The sequence below is a fragment of the Gossypium arboreum genome, chromosome 3 (assembly GCF_025698485.1).
Source record: "Gossypium arboreum isolate Shixiya-1 chromosome 3, ASM2569848v2, whole genome shotgun sequence".
NCBI lineage: Eukaryota > Viridiplantae > Streptophyta > Magnoliopsida > Malvales > Malvaceae > Gossypium > Gossypium arboreum.
Window position 1 is genome coordinate 970,580 of NC_069072.1, and position 13,873 is coordinate 984,452.

The 13,873-nt window shown below is 28.6% G+C and overlaps 1 protein-coding gene across 1 annotated transcript; it reads right to left on the reverse strand.

The window, feature by feature from the left end:
* Positions 1–983: 983 nt before the first annotated feature.
* LOC108475571 (E3 ubiquitin-protein ligase BOI-like) lies at positions 984–2,192 on the reverse strand. The gene is made up of 2 exons (XM_017777553.2): positions 1,817–2,192; positions 984–1,729 (listed from the first exon to the last, which is right to left on the reverse strand). The coding sequence occupies exons 1-2, from the start codon at positions 2,000–2,002 to the stop codon at positions 1,247–1,249; spliced, it is 669 nt and encodes a 222-aa protein (XP_017633042.1). The 5' UTR covers positions 2,003–2,192; the 3' UTR covers positions 984–1,246.
* Positions 2,193–13,873: the final 11,681 nt, after the last annotated feature.

Here is a 13,873-nt window from a genome sequence, read left to right on the forward strand (position 1 = left end):
TATAGTCTCCATTGATCTATAGGAGAATATTTTTTTTGCTTAAATTGTTTGATGCAAAGATTATATATCAATACAACTGCAACACATACATTACAAATTCTTGGGGTCAAAGATAAGTGCATTGAGAGATTAAAGAAATTTCCATGCTCTTTCCATAAATTAATATTTTTAATAAATATTAATTTATTTGAAATATTTTATTGATTAAATTATGTTGGACTGATCAGGAATTTAAGGTATAATTTAGTTCAGATCAAATCAAACTAAATTTAAAATCAAATATCCCTAAACTGATCATAAGCACATTTTGGCTGACTTTAAATGGATTAAATTGATATTCGGGTTAATTCTTCAGGACGTCCCTAAACTATAGCTTGAATTTTAAATGATCTCCAAACTATAAATATTCTAATTAAATCCTCGAAATATCAATATTATATCAATTAAATCTTGTTAGCCTAATCGTTAGTTTTAGTGAATAATTTTTTTTCAACATATTATATTCAATCTGTAAACACAATAAGCACACACATCGCACATGTTTATAACTTGATCCTAGTATTTTTAGTATATTTCACATCATATTCAAACTGACATTACAATTACTTTATTGATTTTTTGAGGATTTAATTAAAACATTTTGAAATTTAAAACCAATTTTAATTTGGACCATAACTTGAATTTTTATGCAAATAACCAATATGATTAATATACTACTCGATATTTGAATTTATCTTTAATGTTCAATTTGGTACTTAAATTTAGCTTTAATGTTCAATTTAGTACCCAGACCAAATGGTATCATATGACCCAAAATATTTAACAAGTGAGCCCTAATAAAAAAGACATGGGTATTTAATCTAGATTAAAAAAACACAAGTACTCTTAATTGAGAAGAAAACTCAAATATCAAATTGAAAGAAAAAACTATCAATCTGAGTACTGAAGTCAAATTCAAGTACCAAATTAAGACAAAAAAATAATTTAAGTACTAAATTGAACATTAAAATTAAATATTAAAATTAAACTTAAGTACAAATTTTTATATTAACCCTAATAATAAAATTTTTTCCTTGTGAAATTTATGTTCAGTTAATTTTTTCCCCACTTAAATACAAATTTCAATCTAAAATTCAAAAAATAAAATAAAAATTCTAATGCCTAGCATCAACATGGGTTACCTTATGTCTTACATCATCGTTATTTTTCCTTTTCCATTTTCCTAGAAAATTTTCTGCTCAAACATCTAAGAAACCAAAGCTTCAATACTAGCTTTCTTTATTGTTCTACAAACAGGACAACAATCAAGAAAAGCTGCACAATCCTTACATGTACAAAGATGTCTACAAGGAAGGAACAAAACGCAGGAATTTCGAGAATCACAACATCTACACACCATCATTGTCCTTTCAACGACACCAAATCCTCTGTTTTCCTCTGTTTCTTCACAACAAGACCCTGCATCATCGACACCATTGTCTAATTGCTGTTGTAATTGTTGGAGCATGTTGTTCAAAGAGACAACCATGGCTTCATTCTCTTGTGCCACTCTTTGCCATGTTTGGTTCTCCATTTCTAGCTTATTCATTAAAATTTGAAGCTCCATTGTTCTGTTTTTGGCCTTTGTGATCTCTTCTTCTAAAAAAGATGCCTTGGATTCAAGCTTTTTCACCATGGTTGAAACTTGTTGGTTTCTTTGTTCTTGTAATAATAATCTCAATCTCTCATCCTTAAACAAAATTGAAAAATTAAATCAAAACCCAATCACCAAAATTTATTAAAAGAAATGATTTTTGAAAAATATAAATCAAAATACCTGTGATTTGATGAACTCATCAATCTCATGATTTTGAAGCTGTTCTTGAAATTGTAGCTGTGGTTTCCATTGAGGACCAAAATGAAATGAATTGAAACCATCACTACCATTGCCACCATTATAATCGTAGGAAATGCATAATGGGAAACCAATATTATCTGAATATAACTGAGCTTGTATGGCCATTTTTTGAACTTTCAAACAATCAAAACCAAAAACAATCCCTCAAAAGGACCAAAATGAAAAACTAAATCAAAATCCTTTTTTTTTTCACTCAAATTTCTTTGCTTTTTAATATAGATTCAAATGGGTTTACTTTCTTTGGATCAAAGAAACTAAAGAGATAGAGAAAACAAAAAGGAAATGAAGGGTGGTGGTGTGTATTTATAAGGAAAAGAAAAAGGTGAGCTCATAGTTGTGAATTTATGTAGAAATATTATATATATATAGGGTTAATATAAGTTTTAGTCCTTGAATTTGTCTATTAGGTTCATTTTGGTAATTATACTTTTTTGTTTCACTTTGGTATTCGAACTTTGCATCTTGGTCTATTTTGATTCCTAAATTTGGTAAATGTAAAAACTTGATGATGTAAGACTCCTAGTTGTCAAGTTTAGATGCTAAATTGGGGTTAAAACATGTCATAAGCCCTTGCATTTTTATTTCTAGGAATTCAATTTATCTACTTTTCAGATTTCGAAATTTAAGTTTAACTGTTACTACTATTTTTGTTAAATTTATGTTTATTGCAACGCCATTTTTTTAGTTAAATTGCTACCAAGTGAGGTTTTTTTTTTAAATTTCAAAACGAAACACCAATAAATTTAACAAAAAAAATTAACAGTGTTAACAAATTTGACCTAAAATTTGAAATAAAAAAGTAGGACTAAATTTCTAGACTTAAAGTTTAGGGACTATATTTTAAATTTGTAAAGAGTATAGAGACTTATGGTATATTTTAACCCTAAAGTGAAAAAAAAAAGTACAAGTACCAAATGGACCTAATTGTAAAATTTAGGGTACTAAACATGATATCACCCCTATATATATTTAACTAAAAAACAAGCCTATTTTATGCCTTAAAACTAATCATATAATTAAGCAACTACGTACACATGCAGATATTGTGACTAAACTATCGGGTCAGAGATTTCTGAGGCATTTGTTTGTTTGTTTTTTTATTTTAATCTCGAAATTGCAAAGAAAAATTCAAAGTGGATTAATAATTAATATATTTAATTGTGTGAATTAATACAACTCTCTGAAATGGTCAATTAAATAATCATTCTAAATTTTAAGTTTTTATAACAATTAATTGAATTATCGAATCAACTCACTTCGGCTAATGGTTGTTTATCCTTAGAATCCACCCGAATTTGAAACTTCGAGAGAGCAATGGTAGGTTTTTATTTGAGTAGCTCGTTTTGAATGTAATGTGTGCATGTGTGGTGTGAGGATGTCCCCTCCGTGAGCACGGAAGTACTATTCCTGTAATTATGTCAATTTTAAAAGCTGGCACAATTAGTTAGCTAGTGATCAAAAAAGATAAAATTGAATAGTTGGGTGACTATTTTGTAACTTTTTATTGTCGAGTGACAAAAAAAATACTAATAATTGGATGACTACTAGGGTAGGTTGCCTAAGAAAGAACCATTTTAGTCTTTGAAAATTCTAAATTGTAAGTTAATGTAATGGTAAATCTGTGCTTTGACCCAATCAAGATGATAAATTTTTAGTTTAACTCATTTAAAAATTCTAAAATAATATAAATATACAAAGACCAAATTATACTTTAACTCTCTTTGTTGAAGGGGTTGGCTTTTTCAAGAGAAGTTTTCGAAGTATCGTCTATCAAACAACTGGCAAGACCCCAACAATTGAAGGTATTGTCCTCATGTTGAGATGTTTTCTCCCAACCTCTATGAAGAGCTGTGTACAATTCGTGGAGGAAGCATCTCAATTAGTGGAGAATAATAACTGTATTACTTGAGCACGAGATGACTTGAGCCACCAATCTAAAGCTTATGCGACCCTTACCATACAACTATGGTCTCATTTGAGCTTAATTTATTGCTCGACGAACAACAATTCGAAAACTTCTCTTAAAAGAATCAGTTATCTTCAATATTCTTAAATACTTATAATTTAATTTTAACCCCTTAAAATAAATTTCCTTCTATGTCTCGCTTTTTAATTCTTTAATAACATAATTAATATATTTTTCAAATGGTATACTAGTGAACTATTCGAAGATAGCTTTGACGTACAAGACAATTTGTCTCGAAAAGATTATTTGTACAAGGAAAAATCAATTAATAATATATTGTTCCAAAATCCACAAATCTTACTCGATAACATGATTTGTCAGTGTCTCTGGTACTCCACATGGATCAACAGTTTCAACACCTCATACTAATCCATGAAAATGATTTTGGTCAAATTTTATTATTAATCCTCATTATATATGTAAATTATAGATTTAGTCCCTATAAGCCTATATTCTAATTTAATTAATTTTAGTGATTGTACTTTTCAAAATTTAAAAATTTAATCCTGGCCACAAGATAACAGTTAAATCTACTAAATCAAAATTTTCTGTTAGTCTTACAATATGCGTAAGTTGTAATTTTATTACATGTTCTCCCGTTTAATCATTTTTGGATCCCTATATCTTTTGTTTAATTTGAAAATTTAGTCATAGCCCAAATGATAGCCATTAAATCAAGTAACTAACGTGATTTGAGTGTTTTTTTTTTGCGAGTATTATATAAAAAATAACAAGTTAACATATCATTAAACATGTAATAATATGTGTGCTGAAAATAAATTTAACAATTAATGTTTAGTGGGGACTAAAATTTTAAAATCCAAAGAGTATAATGATTAAAAACTACGAAATTAGAGTACAATAAGTAAATCTACAAATTACTCATAGTATAGGGACTACAAAAAAATTGACCAAAAGATTTAGACACCATTTTTCTAATTCAACAATGGATCCTAAATCACGGAAATTTTTTTGTCCAATGTCACTCACCCATGCAGAAAAGTCCATAAGCAATGAAAAACACAGTTGCCAAGGCATTGTTGTTGTTGTTTTTTTTTTTTTTTTTTTGGGTAAAATACATACTGTTATATTTACATACATGCTTATAAAATAAAAGAGTGAGAAATGATAATTTTTTTTTAATAATTTTATTACAGGTTCTAATTATATCTTAACGTATAAATAGTTACATTTTGGCGCATTCAAACTCACTTTTCTTTCATTAATAACAATACCTATATCAATTAAGCTAAGACTCAATAAGCCGGAAATCACGATTTTTATTTTGAAAGCAATGTTTCCATTTGGATTCGAGAAGGAAGTTGATGGGAAACTTGTGGTGAGGTGAGACACCAATGAGGCATATGGAGTGGGGAGGAGGGTGGCCCCATAACTATGAATTCAATAGATTTGATTAGTTTTGAGTTGAATAACTTGGATTGAGTTAATTTGGTTTTTGAAATTTTGGGTTATTTTGAATAAGGTTATATAGGGTCGGGTATGAATTATTTTAGGTTTCGATGGTTTTAGGATTTGGTTATTTTAGTTTGAAGCTAGTGTTTTTTTGATCGGGTTATTATAGATGTGGATCGTTTTGGGTTATGGTCGTTTTAAGTTCGGATAATTTTGAGATTATTTATTTGTGCCATTTTTTAATTTGGGTTATATTCGATTCAAGCTGCTCCAAGTTTAAATCATTTTAAATTTAGATGTTTTTAGGCTTTAGTCATTTGAGCTCGAGACTCGAATTTTTCAAGAGCTCGAGACTCGAATTTTTCAAGTCTATTATTATGAATTTGAATCATTTAAATAATTTCGAATTCAATCAAGAACTGAATTATTCATATGTTTTAATAAAATCGAATTATGTTAATTGAATAGAATTTTTGAATTTGGAGTAGAATTAATAACTCCAATTGAGTCCCATGTGCTGCCCACCAACCGTGGGAGACCCATGAGCCCTATTCCTATTAGAATCACCACAGTCATTGCCTGCCTGCCTGCAAGGCTCTTCTGTATCCTTTGGTGCAAACCATGTGAAATTGTGAAGACACCAATACCAACACATACACACAATAAAAATAAAATAAATAGAAAACCCAAGTTCCCAGCTACCTGCCTACTTTAACTTATTGACCAGCTACTATTTTTTTTAAATAGATTTTCTTTTTAGTGTTTGCAAAAAGGGTAAATTATACTTTTTGATACTTTTTAATTTTAGTGTTCAAATTTGTTCAAATTTCTTTGTTAAATCTAATTATACCTGAATTTGACTTTCATTACGTATTTTGGTCCATTTTTGTAACTCCGTTAGAATCAGATAATATGGACCAATGATGTTTAGGCACATGACACACATACCACGTCCTACCACATGTAACAATGGTACCCAAATTTATTTTGCTTTCATCACACATTTTGGTCCATTTTTATAACTCTGTTAAAATTGAATGACATGGATTGAACAAGTTCAAACACATGATACACATAGCACCTCATCATCTGATGTACTTGCCATGTCTAATAACTTGTTTGATCCACCTCATTTCATTTTAATAGAATTGTAAAAACTGACTAAAATATGTAATGGAAGTAAAATTCAAGTACCAATATGAAAACAAGAAAAAAACATAAGTACTAATTTGAAATTAAAATCAAATTCAAATACTAAAAAATATATTTACCTAAAATCCAAAGACTATTTTCTATCTCGTACTTGGTGCCAAATGCAGCTTCCCGACTACTTCCCTTTGCTTTCGTTTTGCTTTTGGCTTGGCATTTTTTTTTGGTAAATTACATATTAAATTACTTGTAAATTTATATTTTGATTAAATATTTTTGATAAATTATACATCGCACACTGGATTGTTAGAATGTTGTGATATGATATTCTTTATTCATACCGCTTACACCAATAATTATTTGTATATTTTAGTCAGTTTTTTTGGTAAATTACACATGATACATTGAATTATTAGAATCATTAGAATCATTATTACATGACATTCTCTACTTATACTATCTGCATCAATTAAAAGTTTTCATTTATTTTCTCTTCTAAATTTTAATTTTTTCTTTTATGAAATAATTTTGAATATTATAAATTTGTGAATCAAAATTTAAACATTGATTATTAAATCGACTAGGATCTAAATATGTCTTACTCATCATTAAGTCTAACCCATCATACATATCATTAAATTGTAGAGTTTACTAACTAAATTTTAAAAAATATATATAAGAACCTAATGACATAAATAAAAATTGGTGAAGAGTTAGGTCACTTAAAATTTTTTTTGAATAGTTTACCGAGATAACAATTTTTTAAGTTAGAATAACTAAAGCGTACCTCTTTAAATGCAATTTACCTTATTTCTATCTCGAAGTTGGTGCCAAATGCAACTTCTCTTTGCTTTCGTTTTGCTTTAGACTTGGTGATGTTTTTATGGTGTGACAAAGACCCACAATCTTGGCAGTAGCAGCCTCTTTTATTTCACTTCCCAATTCCCATAATGGAGGCCGTCCCCACTTCAAAAGTTGGGTCTTTGAGTGATGTAAATCTTGAACCTGAGGCTAAAAAATAAAGAACTATGAGCATAGAAAAAAGTGTTACCAAGCTTTCTTTTTTCTCTATGTTTGTTTTCAATTTGACAACGATTTAACCCCATTTTTGGCTTAGTTTCTCGTGTAGGAAACACGGTTTTGCTTTTGTTTTTACTGTTTAAGTGAAATAACTTGGAAAGAGAGGAAAGTGCGAATTATGAAAGTTGATGTTTTGATCGGTTAATTACAAAGTATTCCAAGGTGTTTAAAATGTTTTTAATGAATTTTGATGTGTAAGTCTCGAAATATATAATTATATCTCGATATACGAAAGTTTTAAAATAAAATTTTGTTTTAAGAGAAATTTATCTTGAGATATTGTATAGTATGCTTAGAGATAATTGGTAAATTATTTTGAAACACATTATTCATGTACTGAAACATGGCCTGCTCACAGTTATACGACGACTATTTTTTAGTTTTATCTCGAGACATCTTGTTAGGTCTTGAGACATGATGTGTAGGGACAAATTTTAAGTTCGAAATTAATGCTTTCAATGGCTAGATTTCATCCCCAACGGTGATAAATACCCACAAACTTGTTTCTTAGTATAAATACACTTCAAAACTCAAGAGAGAAATATCCAAGCGTCAAGATCAAGAGAAAAGTATTCAAATATTTATTCTTTCATTTCTCTTATAAATATTCTTTGGGAGCTTATTGTTAGATCTTTTATCACTCTCATTTTATTTTTTTGAGAGCTTAATTTTGTAAATACATACCCTGTTGAGGTTTCTTTGTTTATTCTCTTTCAAATCACCAATTGTAAATTGGGAGGGTTTTAGTTGAGCCATAAAAATTAAGAAATGTTCTAGTTTAGCCATAAAAACTATGGGGAAAAGGTTCTATCTAAGCCTTGTGAAAAAGACATGGATTGTAAATGTTATACATTTTCCTTGAAAGGTAACAATTTAAGTACAGTGAATTAGGAAATTTTTAATTGAGGTATACTAAAGTAGTAGAGGTAAGCAATTGGGGCCGAACCGCTATAGATCAAATCGTCTAAGCTTTTCTTCTCTTTCCTTATCATTTAGAAAAGTTTGCAAAGAATTTTAAAATACCACTTCACCCACCTCTTGGTATTTTTGGGCCTAACAAAAATGTTTAGAGATTTGAGGGGTTTAATTAAATTTCTCAAAAATTTTGGAGGATTTAATGAGAATGTTTAAAAATTGGGTAGGTCTAATAAAACTTTCAAAAATTTAAAAACTTAATGAGAATTGACAAAAAATTTGGAGGGGCTAATTAAAAATCTTGAAAATTTTAGAAGGCTTAATGAGAAATTCAAAATTTTTAATGGTCTAACAGAAAAAAATATTTAAGTGTCTAAAAAGAATTTTCTCATTACCATCCGCCTCTAAATTTAGGGTTTATCGATGCTTGTTGAATTGAATAATGAAAAGTTTGATGTTATTTAAATAAGTTTATGAGTTTAAATCTTGTGGATGGAAATTTTAATTAGGGATGGCAAACCTCGAATAGTTTGATGGATTTCAAATAGATTAGCTTTGATTTTTTTTTTGAAGGTATGGATTTCAAACCTTTGAAAATTCTAAAAATAAATAGCAAAAAGAAAAAGTAGTTAAAGTCGAGATGGTAGAGGGTAGGGATGGATGCTATCCAATATCCTTAGAGGTGGCAGTAGTTTCAAGATTACACATTTATAGTGGAGTGAAATAGGTAATAAAGCAAAGCATACCAACAATGATACGATGATAAATTTGACAACATCCGCCCATGTCTCATTCTATTGCCATCTCTAAATACAATGCTAGGAGAGCTTACCTCTGATAGTTTATCTCCTATTTAAGGGTCCAACTGAGCTAGGTTCCTCGATATGAAAAAAAAAAATAAAGGGTTAAAATATGTCACGAGTCCATGCACTATTCGTAAATTAGAAATTTAGTTCTTATACTTTTATTTCTAATAATTTAGTCCCTCTACTTTTCAAGTTTTAAAGTTCAGGTCCAACCATTAACATTGTTAATATTATTTTGTCAAATTCATTATCATTGCAATGCCATTTTTTTATTTACTTTCCTACTAAGTGAATTTCTATTTTTTTTGAAAATGCAACACCAACAAATTTAACAGTGTTAACAATTGAGTTTGAGTTTTGGAATCTAAAAAGTAGAAATATTAAATTCTTGAAAACAAAAGTGTGGGAACTAAATTCTAAATTTATGAAAAATACAAGGACCTATAACATATTTTAACCAAAATCAAAATATCTTGAACAGGAAATTCAAATTTTGATTAAAAGGTACATCAATTAGGCCAAAATTTTTCCAAAACGGCAGGTGGGCTTGTTTTTCTACTATCCTCATTCCTCCCCTAATTCAGGGATTCTTTCATTTTCATCATTAGCTAAAGAAAATGAATTAATTGGTGAATGATTACAAGTCTTGATTTTCATTGTTTATTTTTAAAATAACCATCTTACGTTGTCAAACCTAAATTTTAAATTCCATGAAATTGCTTTGACCAAACTCAAATTTCAACTATATACTAAAACTACTCCAAGACATTTACAATTCAATTATGATTACACTATATACTTATTGTGGGATTATGATTGTTTTATATATTTTAAAAAAAATTTGATTTTGGATTGAGTTTTAGTTCGATTAGTACGGGTATTTTTGTCAATGCAGGAGGATGTGGATTCGAGTGTGTTAAAGCACATTATTTTCCTATTTATGAGTTGGAGACAGACTATGCCTAATTCTAGGTAGTGTAAAAAATAACAGATATGATCAAATGAGATTGGTCAAAAAAAATAAAGGGTGGATTGAAATAAGCAAAACAAATCTTTATCAAGGAAAATGCCATTACTATTTTTTGTCAAATTCTAGTATATCACTTGTGAGGAGAATCCAATAAATTTTATCCCATGAAGACAAGTCGTTTGTGCTGTATATCCTTAGAGAAAATAATTATGTAGCGGATGCATTAGTTAAAATACTTGTGAATGATGAAGATTTGTGTTTATTTGATATTTTTCTTATAGAGATTCAAGTAATTTTAGAAGAGAATAGTAATTTAACCCAAATTATTTCTTTGTAAACTTTTTGGATTATTTCAATGTGTTTTTACACCAAAAAAAAATTAACATATAGAGATCAAATCCACAATTTATGCATTATACAAAGACTTTTAGCAGAATTATGCCATTTTTCTTTTCATGGTGGAAGACTTGGAAACTTTGAAACAGACATGAGGGGTTGTTTTGATTAGACCAAGGAGGCTTAGCTCAGGGGTATAAGGTAATGTTCCATCCAAATGTGTGACCCACGCATCTTGTGAATGAGTGATACTTTGCAATTAAGTCCACAATTTGAGACTTCAATGTTTGCCTACACAACCTCAGAGCATTTGTAAAGTATAGAAAATTTTTGAACAATTTTATTACAGGTTCTGATTATCTGTTATTTTTGATATAATAGTTAGAATTATTCATAGTTCCTACTCAGTCCATAAATAGGAGGATAATACGTTTCAGCGCACTCGAACCCATATCTTTTTGCATGGACAACAATACCTATACTAATCGAGTTAAAATTTAATCAACTAAAGGATAGAAATTTAAATTGATAGATGTATTATTATATATGGAATTGGTGGGCTGGAAACATAGAGAGAGATATACATTCAATCCTCAATGTCATATATAGACTGCATGCATCATATTAATATAAGATAATATAATAATCGCGAAGACTTTGACCCACTATAAGCATGAATCTCTGCAGCCAAGGATGCTTATCATAAAAATAGAATCATCATCATCATCACTACCACCACCACCACCTTTATCAATTAGTTGGTTTTCTACCCTAGTTTTTTTTATTCTGTATTACGATTTATGTTTGAAGTTTATGACGGTTTTTGTTAATAATATCATTTTTAAAGTTCTTCAAATTTGTAAGTTCTCATTCAAAATATAATGTATTTTGCCCACTATTTTTAAAACATCATAATTAAGGAAAAAAAAAGAATAAATATGATCAAAACTTATAATGAAATTGTTAAAAAAAAAATCGAATCCTTACATTTCAACCTAACAAGCTTGAATCAAAGCATGATGAAAGAAGCCAAATAACTTTGATATTGTTAGAGTTGTGTGACCTGAATTCCATTCGATCCTACTTGAAAAGTTTGATGTGCAACTCACTTGTTAAAGAAATGAGGATATGTGGGAGCGAATGTCTGCACAAGTTGAATCCGTATGGGATTATACTTCTTCTATTAGACAGATTGTTTAACCCTTAAAAACTGCTTATGGTCGTAAACCTTTTATATTATTGTTTTTAAACATTAATGAGTTTCCCCTTCTCTACATGTGGTTTTCCCCTATAAGGGTTTTCCACGTAAAATCTACATGTTATTATTTTTTTTTCTTATTTTTTTGCAATCATTAATACTGCTATTATCAACGTCAATTATAACAAATATCGTTACACATACTATTTTTATTTTAATTTTGTAAATATTATATATGTATTGTTATTATTATTAGTTTGAAACCTTATATTTCATTATTTATTGTATATTAGTTTGAAATGCACGTGTTCTAAATCGTAGTTTCTACATACATACACATATAATTAAATTTTAGTATATCTAAAATTAGAATGTAAACTTACATAAAAAAAAAAAAAGCAACCAGTAGTAACTATCCTCTCGCCGTAAGTATTTTTAAAAAAAATAAACAGCAACATAAAATGTGTTCTATTCTCATATACGAGTATTAATTCCAATCTCATAATTAAATAATGAAGCCAGCAACCACAAGACGAGATTCGAACTCACGTCTACTATACCTTCTTTCTGTCTTTAAAATCATCATTTTTTCATTAATGCTCTTCATGGAAGGTTGTAAGCAAATTGCATTGCTTCCTGTGCTTTCTCCTGCTGCTTTGACTGACTGCACATATATTAGGGATAATACATTTAATTCTTGAGATTAACATTTTTCTCTCAATTTGGTCCATGAATTTTTATTCACATTATTAAATTTTCCTTTTTTTTTCTTGAAATACACATTATTAGTGTTTCTAAACTTGAATTTTATTGAGATATCATAATATGAAACTCCGATATCATATTATATCACTTGAAAATTTTTATTTTGTATTTTACAGTTTATATAAACTTTTAAAATTTTAGATAATGATGTAATATAATCTTATATTATCACGTTATAAAATTTTAATAATATTTTATTGAAATTGAGTTTAAAAATAAATTGAGAAAAATGTTAACCAAAAATAATTCAAAATCAAACTACAAAAACATGCTAAATTTAAAAATTAAATGTTGTTTTATTCTTAAATTGATATGAATTTTTTAAACTTTTCTCACATTTAAAAATAAAATAAAACCTCAACATCTAATAAATATGCAATCATTCAATAACCTCGAACATTGAAATCTTAAAATCTTAAACCCTAATCCTTTATTTTCTCATTTTGAAAATATTGAATAAAAAACGCCTTGAAAATATGGGTTGGTAACGTTTCTTTAAAGCAAGCAAAATCAGCATCTTTATTTTTTTCTTTTTTGAAAGTTGACTTAGTACTTTCCACTTTCACCATAACTACACCCACCAACAAAAGCATTGACTATAACCCTTTTTCTTTTTTTCTTTTTTTCTTTATTATCAAATATTATTTATTTTTGTAGTCATCATGATAAATAGAGGGTGGGATGGCTGTCATGTTTTCTCCTTTTTCACGTTTGAAAATAAAACAATACTTCGAAAATAAGGTGATGCATATCCATAACAAGTCCTATTTAACTCAATGAATTACATTAAAATTCATAATATTGATAGAGAGTATTATTATTCCTACATTTCTATTGAATTTCAAAGATTCTCGTAATATATCACTCCAATCCCTTAACTCTTGGCTTAAAACGGACAGATTAAAACATACTATATGTAACAAAGTGAACCGAACTGAACCGAACCCATTATAGTTCACCTCTACTTGAGCTACAAGCAATCAAGCATGCATTACCTAAATAAAATTCCAAAGAACTCAACGTTACCATTAAGCCAAATTCTTATTTATTAGTTCTTCATTATAACTTGTAATTTAATGAATTCATTAAATACCCAAATATTTAAAATTTAGATATTTTAAGTTAAACGGTTAAATCGAAATTTGAAATTGTGTCCAAACTTTATAATATTACTATGTAGCCCACTCAGGGTACGATTAACTGGGCTTGAACTTAAACACAAGAGAAGAATGGGACCTGAAAAGCCTTGCAAACCACTGTTTCCGACATTTGTTTACGATTCATTCATTCAAGCGACCCAAGATATTCAGATTTTTTCATCTACAAATCATTTCAAGTTTAACGAAATTCATTTTAAGTTCTGGTCAAGGATTAGGAC